Source organism: Camelina sativa, chromosome 20 (genome assembly GCF_030686135.1).
Source record: "Camelina sativa cultivar CO46 ecotype springtype chromosome 20, ASM3068613v1".
NCBI classification, from domain to species: domain Eukaryota; kingdom Viridiplantae; phylum Streptophyta; class Magnoliopsida; order Brassicales; family Brassicaceae; genus Camelina; species Camelina sativa.
The window spans coordinates 12,983,440-13,002,841 of record NC_141899.1 but is presented as its reverse complement, the minus strand read 5'-3'; the positions used below and the strand labels follow the sequence as shown (position 1 = coordinate 13,002,841).

Here is a 19,402-nt window from a genome sequence, read left to right as displayed (position 1 = left end):
TTAGATTGTTAATAATGGTTTTTAGTTAATTAAAATCGCATTAACTAATCTTCTTGTGTTTCAAAAAACTAATCCTCTCTCACTAAAGAATACTGCGAGAGGCGTGCACGGATAAGGAGAGATCTCTCTGCATAGTACAGTTGCGTACTAAGGAGGAGTCTGCGAAGCTTGCACACAAAGAAAGCAATATAAGAAAGAGAGGAATCTAATTCGGGAAGTGAATCCGAGAAGCAATCTAGGGTTACGATTTTACCAATTCTGATCTGATTCATTCATTGTGGTGATTTTCCGATGGAAGAAGACGGTGGCGGCGGTGCGAAAGTTGGAGCGCTGGAGAATTTCATGAGGACGCATCAGAGTTCTTTGAAATCTTTATTCCATCGGAAGAAATCGTCCTCTGCTCATGGTGATGCTTCTCCGTCTCCTATCGCTTCCCCGAAACCTATTCCTCAGCTCTCTCTCTTCTTGCTAATTCCGTCGTCTCCCGTTGTTCCAAGTAAACTACTCTCTCTCTCTCTCTCTCTCTCTCTCAACATTGTCGAGATTCATATACGTTTCGGATCCTGAGCTATACTTGCGATTGCTTAATCTTTATTACGCGATGTGATTATTCCTTACTGTTCTGGGCTATACTTGGGAATTGGTGATTTGTGAATTGATTTTAGGGAAATTTCTTTGGGGTTTGCCAATTTGCAGGATCCTTGAAATAGCCACAGAAGACCTGCAGCATCATTTTGATGTTGAGTTGCCTGAGAGTGTTAAGCAGCTCTTGACATATGCAAGAAACTTTTTAGAGTTCTGCTCTTTTCATGCGCTTCACCAAGTTATGAAGAAGCCTGATTACCTAAGTGATCCAGAGTTCCGTCAGCTTATGTTTGATATGATGCTTGCTTGGGAGACACCAAGTGTCACAAGTGAGCAGGAGAACAAAGTGAGAAATCTTATCTATCTGGTTTCCATTTTTTGGCGTTTTTATTTACTTAAACAGAAATATTTGAATTGATCTTCTTGTTTTTGTCTCAAATTTGCCAAGTTTAGGATGCAGCATCTCCCTCCAAGCAGGACTTAGAGGATGAGGATGGGTGGTCGCTATTCTATTCTAGTCCCACAAATATGGCTTTGCAGGTTATTACCATTTTCGACTTCCTTTGTTTATGCATTATTCATGATTGGAAGAACTGAACTGACTTCTCTCCTGAAAATTTTGCTTATTAGGTTGATGAAAAAAAGTCTGTTGGACAGGAGGCTTTTGCAAGAATTGCTCCGGTTTGTCCTGCCATTGCAGATGCAATAACTGTACATAATCTTTTTGATGCACTGACTAGCTCGTCAGCCCACAGGCTTCATTTTCTTGTATATGACAAATACATCCGCACACTTGACAAGTATGAACTTACCACTACTTATTTCCATTCCTTTAATATACTTTTCTGCATTTGGTTTACGTGATGCACCATCTAAGCGTTATAACACATTGGTGGTTTTGAAATCTTGGTCTCCTTTTCTGGTACTTTAAATACTTCAGTCTACTTCTGTAGTATCTACTTACTTATTCTTACCTCAAACACGCCTAATGATCCCTTAGCTGACAACATATTACGTCAAAAGAGTATTGCTTGCTACTTAATATTAACTTCTAATGTTGAAGATGATTTAATTTTTCTGTGGCTCATTTAATGCTATCCATTATCCAAAGCAGTAATCAATCTTTTTTCAATCTTTTTCTTGCCCTCTTATATTTGTAGGATTTTCAAGGCTGCAAAAAGCACTCTAGGACCTTCAGCTGCCAATCTTCAGCTTGGCAAGGGAGAAATAGTTCTTGATATGGATGGTGCAAATCCTGTTTTACCGGTTCTTAAACACGTGGGCATCTCAGCATGGCCTGGTAAACTTCTGGAGAGATCTCTGCATATAGTCATTTTATTTATTCTAACCTTCTGCAGTGGCATTATATTATACCTTAAGCAAAAGGAGAAAGATGAAAACTGTGGTTCTAATTGGTTGGTTTTGTTTCCATCTCAATATTTATCAAGCATTTCCTTTTGTAGGTAAACTGACACTTACCAACTGTGCTCTATATTTTGATTCAATGGGTGGTGGTGATAAGCCCATGCGATATGATCTCACTGAAGACACAAAACAGGTCATCAAACCTGAGTTGACAGGGCCATTGGGTGCTCGCATCTTTGATAAAGCCATCATGTACAAATCAATTCTAGTGTAAGTGTGCTAATGGACTATATAGTCTATAGTCTTATGTCTGTCTCGTTTACGATTCTTCACAAATTCTGTGCTCGTGGATTTATGTATTTTGCTTTATCTTGTTATGTATGTACAGGTCAGAGCCGGTATATTTTGAATTTACAGAGTTTAAAGGCAATGCTCGTCGAGACTACTGGTTGGGAGTATGTCTGGAGATCCTTCGTGTACAGTGGTTCATACGAAGATACAACTTTAAAGGGATTCAACGATCAGAAATACTTGCAAGAGCAATCCTTGGCATATTCCGGTACCGTGCGATAAAGGAAGCTTTTCAAGTCTTCTCTTCCCAATACAAAACACTGCTTATTTTTAATCTGGCAGAAAGTCTCCCTGGTGGAGATATGGTCTTAGAAGCTCTATCCAGCCGTGTCTCTCGCATAACCACCGATGTTCCTTCTGATGCCGATTTTGTTCAGTATATGAAATGGCCCTCAAACTTATCTCCAGTCTCACTCAAATTGCTTGAGCATTTTGGCTTGAATCTAGAGACTGGGACAAATATGGGTGAAGAAATGACAATCATAGGAGATTTTTGTGTTGGGGAGACGAGTCCATTGGAGATAGCTCTGAAACAGTCAATCCTAGACACGGACAGGGCTGAAGCTGCTCAGGCGACTGTGGAACAAGTGAAAGTAGAAGGAATTGACACTAACGTTGCAGTTATGAAGGTATCATGAGATGCTTCTTTCTTCATCTTTTTCCTTTTTTCTTTGCTTTATAGTACTATATTAACCGATAGTCACATTCCAGGAGCTATTGTTACCTTTCATCAAACTAGGCTTGCGTATAAATCTCTTAGCCTCTTGGCAAGATCCTTATAAATCAACAGTGTTCATGATCTTAGTCAGCTATTTGATCATCAGGTAAGATTTCAAATTTGAAGACATGATGAAAAAGTTTGATTAGAGTGACAAATGTGATGAGACTAAGATCTTGTTATGTTGTGCAGTGGGTGGATTGGTTTCATACTACCGTCAATATTAGTCATAGTGGCTATAGTGATGTTGTGGCGTAAGCAGTTCAACAAAGGGAAAGAGCCAAAAGCTGTTCGAGTGAAGGCTCCACCAAGTAAAAACGCAGTGGAGCAGCTACTCGTGCTACAAGACGCAATCAGCCAGTTTGAGTCGCTAATCCAAGCAGTTAACGTTGGTCTCCTCAAGATAAGAGCCATTACTCTTGCAATTCTTCCTCAGGTATAATGTTACAAAAACTAATGATGACGGCTTAAAATAAATCGGAGAGTCTGTGGTTGATAATAATAACACTCTTGTCTCTCTAAATATGTTTCAGGCTACAGATACAACAGCTATATCGCTTGTGGCTGTGGCAGTTATATTGGCGGTTGTTCCAGTGAAGTACTTGATAACGATTGCGTTTGTAGAGTGGTTCACGAGGGAAGTCGGGTGGAGGAAAGCGAGTAGTGACCGGTTAGAGAGGCGGATAAGAGAATGGTGGTTTAGGGTACCAGCAGCTCCTGTTCAGCTCATTAGACCCGATGATGGCAAGAAGAAGAAGAAATGACGCTCTCACACGCATTGTCTCTCTTTCTAGACTTGCTTTTGATTTTAGGATTTTCGTTCTTCCCCATTCAAAGTAAGATTCAGGTTTATTCAGACATGTGAGACGCACAAATTCGTTTCATCAGAAGTAATTTGCACAAATTCGTTTCACAAATTAAAGTTGGTCTCATCTTCATTCGGCAAAGTCACTGAAAAGGATGAAACTACCCCTAATGAAAAACCATTTTCTTTCATCTATTTTAATGTAGTAGTCTAGTAGACGTAACTTAATTTTAGTTTTAGTTATTCAATATAATATGAACGTTTTAAGGAGTTAGATGGGTTTTATAGTTTGATGTTTGTATACCATATACCGTAATATAGTAGATTAGTTTGAGATATGCATGTATACAATATGTTAAAATACGTAAACATATGTATTCGGGGATAGGTTTCTTCTAGATTAAGGGTTACAGTACATGGTGTGCGCCCAAACAATATGGGGTTTCCTGATATCATTGAACTATTTTATTCATTCCATTATGGGTTTAATATACTACTAGTACAAACAAAAACTATTAGATGAAATCCAAGCACAACTATTTACATCTTGAAGACTATCATAAAATTGACCATCGATAAATATGTTATACCATGCAATTTAGATCTAAAAATGCAAAATCAAAGTCTAGTCCAATTATAATGCAATTCTTAACATGGAAAAACAGAAGAAAACAAATGATGATGAGTTTTGACCATCGATAAAAAATGGTCTATTCCAATATGTTAAAGCAATTTAGACCTAAATATATGAAAATCTTATCAAATAGACCCCAAATATTAGCTAGTAATATCCACTTGAAAAAAAAAAAAATCCTCAAAGTAAATAACAGCAGGAGCAAAAACATAACATCAATGTCTGAGAAAGAGTTTGAGAAAGAGTTTGAGAAAGAGTCTGAGAAAGAGTTTGAGAAAGAGTCTGAGAGGGAGAGAGAGAGAAAGATAGACTTCTTTACCAGCAGAATGTTTTCATATGACGACAAGATCCCATTGCTGTCCTTAACATTTCACCAGCACGACCACATCATTTGGGCACTCCACAAAACTTCCGGGACATAAAGAAGTTGAAGTCATTGTGAAAGAAGCCGAGTGATTTCAGCCATGAGGAAGCAGACTTCTCAAGCATCTCTATCTTCTGTTTGTCTGATGTCCCAGGCATGATCCACACATTACCAAAGGCCTTGTAAGTCACTGCAGCAAATGGAGGAAGTTCAACTTTTGTTGCACCTGACGCTCCTTTTTCTTCCCCCTTAACATCTTTACCATTTGTTTCTGAGAGAAATCACAAGCAAAAAACTAGTTAATATCTAAGAAAATGATGATGAAGAAACATGGAAAATGTAATCAATCAAACACTTGTTTACAAAACCAAAAAGCTTATGATATCAACACCAATACGATGACCAGAAGTTAACTAGTTATACTTGCTAAAAGACTGACTTTGCTCTAAGAAAATAATAGAATCAAGCTCAGAGACCCTTACTTATTTAGCTAAAAGGAAGTAAGTGTCTTGTTAAAACAAGAAAACGTATTTAGAAACTGAAGATATATAAGACTTTCATGCAGAGAAAAGAGTGGCTAGGATTGGTATATGCAACTTCTCCATCTCATGTTATCTATAACAAATTAATACCAAAAAGAGACTAATCCCCTATTATTACTCAACTTAAAGCATAACCTCTACTTCTCTTCAAGAGCTAATTAAATTGAGAGAGCTAAATAGGAAAACACAATCATAATCCTTTAATTCTCCCATGATTAAGGTACTACTGTAAATCAATCAACCTCAATAACTTAATCTTTTGCATATCTATTAGTTATATAAAGATGATTTCCAGATATGCATATCAGTATATCACTATAACCAATCATCATTTTCCAAAGTCGAATACAACCTAACAAGAACAAAGTACGGGAACTATATGTACAAGTCTGTTGAAGTACTACTTTATCTAACACTTGAATACTCTAAAGCACATGCAAGATAGTTTAGCACGCACAACTTTTACATCTTATGTATAATTGTTAAGTCTCAAATGACCAAAGTACCTGGAAAGTTTGGCATCAGTGAATGGTACGTTAGGAAAGCGGTAGACATATCCTCGTTGTCATTTGGTGGAATTGGATAAATGGGATACCTAAAATAATTCCAATTCAAATATAATCACAATTAGGATTTACGGATAAATTATATATTTGGAGTAAGACAGCAACTAACATCACAATATACATCATGGGAAGCATGCATGAATCATATAAAAAGCAAGTTATTGTGAAATGACAAGCAGATATATATATATATGTAGTAATATGCCTCATGGAGAGACGGTGAACAATTAAGTAATCACTTTGTAGCCTAATTGAGAGATAAGTAATTAAGAACATGCTAAAACTGAACAAGATAATAAGAAAACACGACATACCAAGCAATCGAAATCCAGCTATATGGAGAAAGCTCTGAACTCGACAGAGTAGTCAATCCAGGGTGCTTCGTAGCTAGTTCATTGATCTACAAAATACATAAACAAGAAGACAAAAACACTTTCCATTAACCAATGATTTGTGGAGAACCAATCCAACACCAAAAGGGAAAATAAAGATTACTATAAGATACCATGGGAGTAAGAGGTTGTCTTTTGAACGGCTTATCTGTCTCATTATATTGAAAATAAAGGTAGCCCAAGTGATCAGCATTCACAATCCGTTTGTCAGAAGAGTCAGGTTCAGCAGATCCTGACTCTGTACCATCATCTATTCCAGTGGCAGAGCTCCTACATTCAGAATCAATTACTTGAAAGAGCTACACTACAATAGTCAAATTCTAATCATAAACACACAAGACTCTTGAGAAAAATTCAAAAAGACATAAACTTTATAGCTCCCTCCTTATGAACACTTGACAAAACTAGACCCTCATACTCAATTCCACCACAAAGCCACATACTTTCATATCAAATCTTGTTACCAATGAAGCAATAAGACAATAAAAATCGAACCTTGGATCATCATCAGTGAAGGGTTTGAGGGTGAAGATCTGAATGGCAGAGAGTGAAGGAACAAAGTGATGGTTAACCTTCTCGTCGAAGCCTTCCACGGAAAGAGAAACTTTACGACCAAAGGAGCTCCACTTATCAACGGTAGACCAAATGTCTTGAAGGACGATGTGAGGCCTTCTCACTTCTTCATCTTCTGCTGTGGCTCCTGATGATGACGACGATCCCTTTGTCAGCAAAACCAGAGATTTTGAGATTAGTAAACCCGATTTCACTATTCGGATCCTTAAACCGGGTTGGAATAAGACCATAACTTTAACAAATTCTTAAACAGCCCTCGTTCTGTTTCTAATGTGTAGACGGGTCCCTCAACATTATAATTTAACATAAATTACCCAAATAAAAACTAGTATTCAATCTTGGCTAAGATGTTGTTATAATAACGAAAAATTAATATGGCAATCATGGTAATAATGTCAACGACTAAACGTATTTAATTAGTCGCCTTTTACCACTATAACATTACTATTACTTATTTCAAGACTTTGACCAAATCTATTCGTTTTTGTTTATCCACATACATAATATTTTTTTTATCAAAGGATGATGAACAGGAGAACACACATGCATGGTAGATCTAAAGAATTGTGATCCTTTTCTAGAGAACTAAAACAAGAGATCTAATACAATAAACCGAGATTTGTCTAGAGTAGTTGACGACCTAAGACGATCCATTTGAAGAACAGGGATACCAAAGTAGATTACACGATCGTATTTGTAAATCTATATGTAAACCATAACATAATTTATATGTACCAGTACCTATAGCTCATGTTAGATCTGTTAATGGGTTTTATTCATGATAATTGATTTTGATTGATTTGATTGTTCTTTGCTTTCTACACAAAAGATTTTAAAAAAATAAATTTTAATTTGTTCAAAATGATTACATATTGTTTTGTTGGAATTGAGAATGTTCGAGAAACTTCTCAAAATTAGATTCGAGAATGTTTGTTCAAACAAAATATTTATGAAAAGGATTAAAAACCAAATAAATATAACATTATTTGAAAATTATATAGAATCAAGACACGTGGAAAAGAACGTTCGACAAATTTCTCGAAATTAGATTCGAGAATGTTCGTTCAAACAATTTTCTTTATAAAAATGGATAAAAACAAACAACTAAATCTAAATTTACCTGAGTGTAATAGTGAATCGGGACACGTGGAGTCGAACATTCGAGAAACCTCTCAAAATTAGTCTTTCTCCCAATCATTTTGCTAATGATATTTTCCATTTTACTTTTTTCTTATGAATATTATTGAGGATTTCAAGATGTATCAAAGTTTAAGAAATCTGAAAAATTAAATCAATATGAAATTATAAAGAGAATGGAATAATAAAATTCAAGGAAAATAATTTAATTAGAGCTGCTTTTTTTTTTTTTTGGCAACAAACTAAATTTTATTTATATATATTTCCATATATTGCATAATTAATAAGGTCTCTATTTAATATTGGTCTCTTCAGTCTTTGTGAATTCAATATATTGCCAGTTTTTCCAAAAATAAATTAAAACTTTAGACTATCTTCTTTTTTATTTGCTAAAAATATTAATAATATGTTGTTGTAACTTGTAAGTGATATTTATTTCTATATACAGTATGAGAATGTGTTTAACCATCTATGGTTTTTTTCAATTACAAATTAGTATGGAATTATCTTGTTCAGAGTGTGTTTGGTTTTTTGGTTATTGTCAAAGTAAGAGTAGCAATAAGATCTACGTGGAAATGACAGAGCAGAGAAGACTGAAGAGGGTGCATGGCTAGGCCATCCCATTTACATGACAGAAAAAGCATAAACCCCTCCAATCACAAAATCTTTCTTTTAGACTAAGGCAAAAATGTATCTCAACTCACATTTCGTAACACTTTTTGTTAATGTCAAATTACATCATATGTTAACGATTAGATAAACTATTTAATTACAGATTTGATATGATCTGTCATGTTCGACATATCTTTGCCTCTTTGTTTGTCGTTGACTCTTGACTCTTAGTTTTTTTTCTTACAAGTTACTTGGTTTAAATTTGGCTCTACGGACTCTCTTGACCAAACATATTTTGATGATCAAATATGCGTTTCGTGTGTGTACCAGTCAGTTAGTCAGGCAGCTTTTGAGATGTTTGTGCAACCAGGTAACTGAGTGTGGACTCCCTGCCTCCTGGTCTAAATACTAAGAAGTCTTTCACTTGTCTCAATATTTTGTAACAACTGTGTTGACAGCCACATTACCTCGTCACTGCTGATGATGTTGATTTGTATCTTGCTGTTGAAGTTCAGCCTTTGGATGACAGGAACCGAAAGGTTAATATCTTTTTCAATGAATGAGAGATTATATGTTGAATATAGCAAAGATTAGGATTGAGGTCTACTGGAAATTTTGATCTGGATCATTTTAGTTTCCTCAGTATATTGGTTTGTGGGATAGAGATATATCATGCTAATTAATATGATTTAAGAGTTGTTGTTTTCTGTTGACTTATTCTTAGTTTTTTGCAATTTTCATTTGCTACTTTCTGATTTCAGGGGAAGCTTGTGTAGGTGTTGTTTGCCAATGACAATCACAAGATCGCTTGCCGTAAGTTTATCAATTTACTTTGAGAAATCATGCCCTCTTGATGACTTCCTGTAAAACTAAGCCACTACTTGTCAGTTTACATCTTGATATTAAGATGTTAATTAAGTTTCTTTTATGTTCGCTGAGCTGTTTCTGGTTGGTTGTGTACGAGATAGTGGTTACTGGTTCCCTTAGATCCAGTGATGCAGAGCAATATAGAGAAGACCTTTCATACTGGTCATGCTTCATACAATGTTTCCCTTGCGGTATAAGTAACATTTGCCATTTGAACTCTGGCTTTAATCCTTCACATGCATGTGGCTTTGAATAGACTGGTTACCTGGATATATGGCAAGCAGCTACGTTATCTATTGAGAGAGAAGGTTACAGCATCCAGTGTAGTAGTAATTGTCTCACAAATTGCGGAAAAGTTCTCAGCTTCTACTACAGTAAGACTTATGCCTTATATGCTTCTGTCCTTTTTTGTCATAAAATAACTTGTTGTCTGTGTAACGTGTGGCTGTGTGGGAATGGAGGAATGTGCAGCTTTGCATGTTGAAAGAGAGTTAAAGTTTATTCTAATGAAACTTTCTTTTGAAAGAGAGAATCCAATCCAGATTGTGACAACAAACGAAAAAGAGGAAAATTACAATTACTTATATATATTTATATAAAAACGAAAAAAAGGAAAATTAGTAAACGCGTATTTCATATCATTAATGAAGAGAAATATGGAAAATCGAATTTTCTGAAGTTGTGTGTGTGTTTACCCTAATTCTCATCAAAGGAAACTAAAAAGCTTCTTCTTCTACTTTTTTCTTCTCTCTGCAGTAAAACAAACAAAACAACGTACAACAATGGTTTCTTCTTCTTCTTCTTCTTCTTCAATGTTGGCTTCTTCTTCTTCTTCAATGTTGTCGGTGAGGAACCGCAAGTGTTTCAAGCCCTCGCTCTCTTCCGTATCAAAGAAGACAACAAATCTTGCTTCGAGAGAGAAGACCATGTTTAAGAAAGCCTCCGAGCTTTCGATCCTTTGTGATGTCGAACTCTGTGTTATATACTACAACCGCGACGGAGATCTCGTCGGGACATGGCCGGAAGATCAATCCAAGGTTCGAGACATGGCAGAGAGATACAGCAAACTCAACGATAGCGAGAGACGCAAGAAAAGCACAAACCTTTCTCAGTTTCTGAATAAGAAGACCGACAAGATGACATCTTTAGATATCAATGACAAGAGATTCTCTGAGAAACTTTTGGAGATGGAGGCTTCGTTAGAGAGTAATCTACGGGTGTTTCAAGATAACCTTCTTCGGGTGTTACAGAACCAGACAGAACAACCCGATCAGAACCCTTTGGTGTCTTCCGCCGGCTTCTTCACAACAGATCCATCATTGATGAGCGGTGGTGTGTCAGAAACAGAGCAAAACCTATCGACGCCATCGTTGACTCAACAACATCAGAGCAAAGTTTCACTCTTTCTCTATAACCATGACAACGGTAGCTTCTGTCAACTCCCTGACTCTGTTTCTACCTTTGACCCATCGATGAGTTCGGCTTCACTTGGGGCACAAGGCTCGTTTCTAACAAGTAACAACTTTGATCTTCCCATTCCCATGGTCTTTCCTCCTCTGATGCAGACACAAACCCCACCACTTGTCCACTTTGATGATCAGTTTGCGGACTGGAATCAGACTCCGTATTTTGCAGATCCAATGATGTTCTCTTCTTGTGTATGATTACGACGAAGTTAGATTATGTATGAGTTATTTAGGGTTTGTTATGAATTTTTGTATCATCCTTTGAATTGTATGTTTTGCCAATTGTATGAATGTATTTTTCTCTCAAGTTTCTAACATAGTCTGCAATAGATCACATTGAATGTTAAATGTCTGTAATTGATGCAGACAAGTAAACTAATTGAGTAAATTGAACCTTGTTGTTTCTGTGAATGATCTATTTTATCACTTTCGTTACAGTCTCTGGAAAACAAAAATCAGAGAGACAGTGACTGGTTCGGTGCAGGCTCTGGCTTTTTTCAGCTGCAAAACAGTTAGAGAGATAAGGACTCGTAAAACAATTCGTTCATATGAATAGTAGTCAATCTTTGTTTATATAAAATAATAATCCCACTTTAAGTTTACATTTGATACATATTCATCTTTGAAGATAAGCAAGGATTGAAATAAGAAACCGACTTAGTTGTAGCTTGAAATTTAAGCATATCGGATGAATAACCCTCAATCTTTGAAGTTGGCACCTCAGCTTCTTTATTGTTACCTTCGTCTGTTTTATTACCAGCAGGAACCATCCCATGAGTTTTAAACGCCCATTTTTATCAATCAGCATATGCATCTCAGCTTGGTCAATTGGTTTGTGAGCTTGTCAGAAACTTGATCCGGGACAATCAGCATATGCTTGGTCCTATGATCCTTTACTAAATCTATGTACCTCGGTAGGATTAGACACTCAAGTGTAGGTGAAATATGGTCTTGTGTGTTCATATTGTTTGTTATAATATGTATGTTGAATACTACACTGTAAGCTTTTAATCTTCTGTTATGTTTTTGGCAGCTCAAGAGATGAAATAGTACTCACCCTGAGATTATTTATCAAGAGGGTAATATATTTTCAAAAGCATTGTGTTCATTTTATCACTTTCTTTACAATCTCTAGAAGACAAAAACTGCAGCTTTCATAAAATCAGAGATAATAAATGTAGATACAATAATACAAAGACTTCAAGCTTCGTTTCTAGAGAAGCAATTGCTGATTATTTTTTTGGGTCTGCTTATATTCGTTGCAGGCTCTGCTGAGGAAGAAGGGAAAGAAGAGACTATTTTTGTTTAACAAATGATGAGATTGTACATAATGATCTTTTTTTAGCTGCAAATCAATTAGTTAGTTATAATTAAGGCCTTTGTGACACAATTTATTCATGAGGAAAATCAATCTTTGTTTATATAAAATAATCCCACTTTAAGTCACTGCTCTGCAGCCACATGGAGTAAAGCAGTAAAAAAAATAGAAACGAGTTTGTACAAACAATATTGTCAGTCTCTTCGAGGCTTTTTCCTAACATCCTCTGACTACTGAAACAGGTCAAAACAGAAATGATAGGTTTCTTCTTTAACCTGTACTAATTAGCTGCTCAGAGAAAAATCACTTCAGTTTATTGCTCATCTTCGTTTAAAGCTTGCTCGAGACAGTTGAATGCTTTGCGGTAGCTCACGAATCCCATAAACCAGAAGTCGAAGTTATCAACTGTAACTACTTCAAGGTACTTCTTAGATGGTTTCTTCGTGTTCTGACTCTGGTTCACACCATTGATCTTGGATAACGGGATTGAGACTTTGTAGTGAACCCTAGAGATATCTCCCTGAGGAGAAGCCACCTTGATGGATCTCTCGCTACAGAATGCAATCTTTTTTGACGAGATGAAGAGTAGGCCTGAGATGGGACCTGCGGTTGTGGATAGGTAACATTGGTACGCCTTGAAAAGCTTCTCTTCATCGCAGACTTTGAAGAGTCGCTTGTAGATTTTCTCTAAGCCTCCCATTTGAAGGATCTTAGCTCCCAAGGATAGCTTTCTCTTGACTGTTTCACTTAGCTTGGGTTCTAACTTGTCCTGGTCTCTAGCTCCTTTCGTGAAGCTATCGGTTTTCTTCTTTCGCAGCATTGATTTTCCTTTGCTTGTTAGAAAAGAAAACTTTGATGAAGTTGGGACTTGGAGCTTATTGATGGAAGGTGGGTCAGGCAAGTAACTCATCGTTGCAGTCTTGGCTGCGGGAAATGCAATAGCTTGTTGATGAACTCTGCTCAATGTCATCTTGGATGGTTTAGCGGTGATTTTGATTCTTGATTCTTGATCTTGTGAGAAAGAGAAGGAGAGAGTAGAGAGATTAATTGTGAGTGATGGTTGATGATGAAACCGTGTTGGTGAGAAGGTATATAAAGGGAAAGACAAAGAAACAAGAGGCAGTTGAATACAAAAACATTGAATCGTTGAGACTCGAGATCTTTGTGGTAAAGGCTGAGTCATAGATTGGTCATCAAGACAGGGAAAAAGCCACTTTCTTTGGGGTTAAAAGCAAATAGAAGAAGACCAAGCATATGCTTTGTTTTGCTTTTTCTTCTTTTTTATTGTGAGAAAAATAATCTTGATCTAGTTAAAGGAGAGATTTATATAAAGAAAGGACTTGCAACTACCAAGTCCGTGTTTAGGACATTATTTCGAAACTAATTTCAATAACTGATGAAAATGTTTTAGCTCAACATGTTCTTTATCATGTCGGTACGTAGCTTTAATTTGTCTTTCCGCATCATAATTAATGATGCGTATCTTCCTGTTGATATGACTTTTTTTAAGATTGTTCTCATTAATTAATTATTAATTAGTCTGTTAACAATTACTCATTTGGTGACATGTTACAATCCATTTTCAACCCTCAACACTCATCATAAATTAATCCCTTATAATATGAAACCAGTTTGTATATTAGAGATGTATTGCCAAAAGAAAAGCAAAGTTACAAAGAAAAAAAGAAAGAACGAGATGATCTCATGATCATACTGGTTGACGTTGGACTCCGACTAGCTTTTTAACCTACAACATCAACCTTTTTTTTTTATCCTACTTTGTTTAGCCTGATTTTAATTTTCCTCATATATCTTTACATACATGTATAGGAGATAAGATATGTTTCCTTCTTAATAGGAACATGGCACGAAAAAAAAAAAAATGAAAATCAAATATGACGTAACGCTTTTTTGAATAAGGCGAAAGCAAATTGAGATATGCAGAAGGGAACGTCGTGGTTTGGAGCTTTCCGCGTTGGCATTGTGATTTTTTTATGCATTTATTATTATTATTACTAGATAGTAATTCGTGGTGTACCGCGATGTTAATTTTTTTTAAAAAGAAATATAATCAGGAGGTCTTGCAGATTCAGAATCAGGAGGTCTTGTTGCTGGACAGAAGGGGGAAGATGGTGCGGATATCTCTCTCGAGATACCAGCTGTGACTCATTCGGTCCCTGCAGTATCTGAAGGAGATGACATTGCAGCTGAGGAGGATCCCACGGATATGAATGTTGGTGCAACTGTTGATCCCGCTGCTGCACCACCGGTTGACAAGGTCCGCAAGGCGAAACCACCTTTGGCTCTTAAGGGAAATGCCTCTAAGAAGCTAAATGTCTACTTGCGTACAACACCAAGGAAGCGGCCTGCTCCTAAAGTTACTGACTTAGCTGGAGAAGGCACAAACCCGAGGAACCAGGAGCAGGAGAAGGGGACAACTGGTGGATCTAAGCCACCCAAACCAATGCTGGATAAATGAAGATCTTAAGCTGGAACTGCCAAGGGCTTGGAAACAAAGCAACTATTGGTTATCTTAGGGACTTGTGGGGGAAGCATAGGCCTGATTTTTTATTTTTATCTGAAACTAGACAGCCTTATTCGCATTTGGAATCTTTTGTTGGTCATTTTGGTTTTTCAAATTTAAAAACGGTTGATCCTATTGGTTGTAGTGGTGGTTTAGCCTTATTTTATAATAATGATTATGATGTTTCAGTTTTATTTGAATCTAATAGATTGATTGATGTGGAACTTACTTATAAAGGACAAACACTCTTTTTTACCTTTGTTTATGGTGATCCGGTTCCAGCAAACCGAGACTTAGTATGGGAACGCTTAACACGAATTGGTTTATCTAGAGATTCTCCCTGGTTCCTTATTGGAGATTTTAACGAATTAAAAGGAAATCATGAAAAGCGTGGAGGTAAACTCTGACATGCGTCCTCCTTTGTTGGTTTTAATACCATGATTAGACATTGCGGTTTATTAGAGTTTCCTCGGTTGGGGACAGTTTATCTTGGTGTGGATGGAGAGATAAAAAGCCAATTAGGTGTCGTCTGGATCGCGCCTTGGCCAATGACAAGCTACATGACATTTTTAGTAATGCATTTACGGAATACTTACCCATGGTAGCTTCATACCATAAACCGGTTCTAGCACTACTTGAGGATAAAGTCCGGAGAGGGAGAAACTGTTTTCGGTTTGACCGACGGTGGCTTGATAAAGAGGGACTATTTGGTGCCATCTCTGAAGGCTGGGACTCAGGGATAGCGATTCCAACGGACAAATTTATGGATAAGATCATTAAATGCCGTCAAGCAATTTCCCAGTGGCGGAAAACTCAGGTCCCTTATGGTTGGGAATCCATTGAGGATATTAAAAATCAGTTAGCGATCGCTCAGGCAGATGACTCTGTTTCTGTTGAGACCATTTCAGAACTAACCTGGAAACTTCGAGAGGCTTATCGAGATGAAGAAATTTATTGGTATCAGAAAAGTAGGAGTCGATAGATGCGTTTTGGAGATCAAAATACTAGTTATTTTCATGCCCAAACAAAACAAAGACGATCTAATAATCGTATTGTGGGACTCCACGATGACACCAGAAGATGGGTTACGGAAGAGAAGCAGGTTCAGAGCATAGCCGCTTCTTATTTTCAGAGCATAGCCGCTTCTTATTTTCGCGCCCATTTGTATCAATGAAGCATATGCATCTCAACTTGGTCAATTGGTTTGTGTAGGTGAAATATATCACACTCTGATCCAATAAATAATATGGTCTTGTGTGTTCATATTGTTTGTTATAATATTTATGTTGAATACTATACTGTAAGCTGCTGAAAAAAAAAAAGAATACTACACTGTAAGCTTTTAATCTTCTGTTATCTTTTGGCAGCTCAAGAGATGAAATAGTACTCACCCTGAGATTATTTATCAAGAGGGTAATGTATTTTCAAAGCAGTATTCATTTTTATCACTTTCGTTACAATCTCTAGAAGAAAAAAATTGCAGCTTTCACAAAATCAGACACAATATATGTAGATACAATAATAAAAAAAAAAATTTGATCCGGAGTACTAGTTTAGTAGACTTACTATATGTATATAATTAATATTTTGTATTTATTAAATGTACAACTCTAAATCTATATACTTATTTAAGCAACCCTTTAAACAAATAACCCTACTCCATGTAAAATATTACACAAAATGCCACTGTATTTTAATACAAAATATAATAACAGAATTTTAATATTAATTTGTTGTAACCTGAAAATGATTATCCAAAAAAATAGTAATTATTAATTTATTAGATTACAAGAAATCATTAATAAAATAATTTCGAAATTATTTAATAAAATAATAATAAAATTATTTGGAAATTATGTAATAAAATAATTAAACATATTCTATTTATTGTTTCAGAAATCTTAGGAAACAATAACAAACTATTTAGAAAATTATAAAACTTAAATTTATTTATAAAACTAAGATTAAATATTTACATATCTAAATTATTTAATAATAACAAATATATATTAAAATTAGAATACAACATTGTTTATATTTTTAAAATATATCTATATACTTATTTAAGCTATGTTGTTAAAAGTTTAACCAGTTCTGATGTGACATATTAAGAAAATGCTATTATATTTTAATTATTCTAATAACTAACAAAAGAAAAGTTTAGATTTGTTTACAAGATAATAAAACTCTATTTATTGTTTCATAAATCTTAGAAAATAATAACAAACTATTTAATTGGCTAAAACTTAATTATTTATACACAATATTCACTATATAAACAATACTAAGTGTATAATATTGATAATATACATAACCTAATTGTAATTTTCACATATAAAATTAATATACAACATGTTATACCAATAACTTCAATTTGTAAATTTGGTATATTAAGATCTCTAAACACGATCACATCAATTTGTAATACCAAATCACGGGTCAATACATGTTTTGTTGGATTTTTTTGGCTTTACCAAATGTATAATTAACGAATTTGATATTGCACCAAACCAAAATAGTAGTACCAACTACGTGTCGAAATCAGAGTATGACCTTAAGTAAATTAAATATATGATTTTATAAAATGTATAGAATTAATAATTTTTCTACTATTATTTTGTAACAAACAAATTCAAATTTACATAAATATTTCTTCACGCTGGTAACATTATTCTACAAAATATTAACGTGTATTTATGAGTCGGATAATAAAACAGGTAATGAGACGGATAACAAGACGCTCAAAAATTAAATTAATATCCGATACTCGATCATTATTCATGGATAATATAATTATTATACCCTTCACTCGACTCTAAAGCTGCGGGTACCTTTTTCGGGACGGATACAAACCGAAACGAAAAACGGGTCTAATACAGGTATCGATAGTAGTTTTCAGGCCTACCTATTAGTAGTTTAATATGAATCAAAATTCACCATATAGTACTATATTATATAACATGTAAATGAATGATACAACATAAACATAATATTAACAAATAACAAAATAAAAAAAAAATTCTCCGCGCTACCAGCGTGGGTTATTATCTAGTCTATATTATTTGTATATTATACTAGATAAGGACCCGCACGATGTGCGGCTTGAAATTTTATAAATTAACCTAAATTTAATAAAAATATATTAAAATTTGTTGTACGTTATTTATAAAAAAAATTTATTATAATACATTGATTTATATCTATTTACAAATTTTTTATGTATGTTACTATTAAAAGTGTATTTTTTACACCTAAATATACTTTATGTTACAAATATATTTTTATCACCACCTAGAAAATGTCTATATGAACACATTAATCCAACTATTTTACTTTCACTTCTGCATCTTTTTTTAGTTAGTAAAATTGTTGGCTCAAAAAATATTTTGAATAAAAAATATATTACACAATATACTAATCAATGATGCATCATCATAATAATGTGTGACCACCATGAAGAAAACCTCGGCTCTGCCCTCATCCTTTATGGAGAGAATTTTGCGTTCAACCTCTTCCACCATGGAGAAAACCTTGGCTTTTCCTTCTTCCCTTAGGAAGATAACCTTGCATCCAACCTCCTCCACCTTCCTTCCTTGGAGAGATAACCTTGTGTCCAACCTTCTACACCATAGAAAGAACCTCGGTTTTTCCCTCCTTTTGTGTGGAGAGAACATATTCACGTCTTTTTGCTATCTCAAATTGGTTTGCTCCAACAACCAATGAAAGTAAAAACTTTTTCTAACGTCATAAAATCTTTTGATAATAACTAAGGGCATGTTTATCGGGGGTTGTAAGATTTTTGGTGTATTAAAATTAAATCAAAAGAAAAGAAAATAAGGAAGAGGCTCCCTTATATAACATCCTGAAATCGATCATAAGAGACTGGTACGTGTCTATTTTTCGTTGGTCAAGAGAATAATAGAAAAGGGAATTTTTTTTTTTTGCCCGATTAATCTTTCTGTCTTTCTCTCTTTCTCTCTTTCTCTCTTTCTCTCTTTCTTCCCGATCAATTTCTCTCTTTCTCTCCCGATCAAAGTCTCGATCCCAGAAAGGAAAATCTGCTTTAATCGGAGGTTATAGAATCAGTGAAGTCCATGGTCGGAGGCTATTTGAATCGACGGAGATCTTATCGGAGGCGACTGTAGCGGCGGCAATTTGAATCAAATTGGAGATTGTAACGGAGGCGATTTAAAGGAATAGGCGATTCAATCGGAAGAGATTGGATTAATTCGATTGAGAGGGTTAGTTTCTCAGTACAATAGTATGATTTCAATTGGGAAGATAGATCTGTGTATTGGTGAGAATATGTTTTGATTTTTTCTTTCGTTTCTGTTTGTAAAATTCACGAAAGTGACTATTCGTACTGCGATTGGGTTTGTAGTGATGGGATTCATTGGCTTCTTTGTGAAGCTCATCTTTATTCCAATCAACAACATCATCGTCGGCGCTACTTAGGTAAACAAATCTTTGATGATGATTTGTGCATTGATCATACTTGGTGTAGACTATAGATGTCAAAATACATTGTTTTGTTTTGTTTTAAAGTTTTGTTTTGTTTTAAGTTTGAAGACAAACTAATCCGA

General features: G+C 35.2%; 1 protein-coding gene and 3 pseudogenes across 6 annotated transcripts; 2 read left to right on the top strand and 2 right to left on the bottom strand.

Moving 5' to 3' along the window:
• Nucleotides 1-150: 150 nt before the first annotated feature.
• On the top strand, nt 151-3,936 carry LOC104770701 (uncharacterized; annotated as a pseudogene). The gene is made up of 10 exons (XR_015592846.1): nt 151-496; nt 697-931; nt 1,039-1,125; nt 1,216-1,385; nt 1,746-1,885; nt 2,049-2,220; nt 2,339-2,930; nt 3,013-3,125; nt 3,212-3,455; nt 3,553-3,936. The product of XR_015592846.1 is annotated as an uncharacterized LOC104770701 (transcript).
• A 634-nt stretch (nt 3,937-4,570) lies between these two features.
• On the bottom strand, nt 4,571-8,201 carry LOC104770700 (uncharacterized). Of its 3 annotated transcripts, XM_087504920.1 has the most exons (6): nt 8,016-8,201; nt 6,818-7,041; nt 6,436-6,592; nt 6,245-6,330; nt 5,871-5,959; nt 4,571-5,093 (listed from the first exon to the last, which is right to left on the bottom strand). In XM_087504920.1, exons 1-6 carry the CDS (start codon nt 8,112-8,114, stop codon nt 4,846-4,848), a joined length of 903 nt encoding a protein of 300 aa, XP_087361046.1. In that variant the 5' UTR covers nt 8,115-8,201; the 3' UTR covers nt 4,571-4,845. The 3 variants fall into 3 exon arrangements, with proteins under 3 accessions (XP_087361046.1, XP_010493460.1, XP_087361047.1); XM_010495158.3 differs by lacking the exon at nt 8,016-8,201 and having other exon boundaries at nt 6,818-7,640; XM_087504921.1 differs by lacking the exon at nt 4,571-5,093 and having other exon boundaries at nt 5,854-5,959.
• A 1,991-nt stretch (nt 8,202-10,192) lies between these two features.
• On the top strand, nt 10,193-11,384 carry LOC104772492 (agamous-like MADS-box protein AGL53 pseudogene; annotated as a pseudogene). Its single transcript, XR_015592847.1, has one exon. The product of XR_015592847.1 is annotated as an agamous-like MADS-box protein AGL53 pseudogene (transcript).
• A 983-nt stretch (nt 11,385-12,367) lies between these two features.
• LOC104770699 (GEM-like protein 6 pseudogene) lies at nt 12,368-13,559 on the bottom strand (annotated as a pseudogene). The gene has a single exon (XR_015592848.1). The product of XR_015592848.1 is annotated as a GEM-like protein 6 pseudogene (transcript).
• Nucleotides 13,560-19,402: the final 5,843 nt, after the last annotated feature.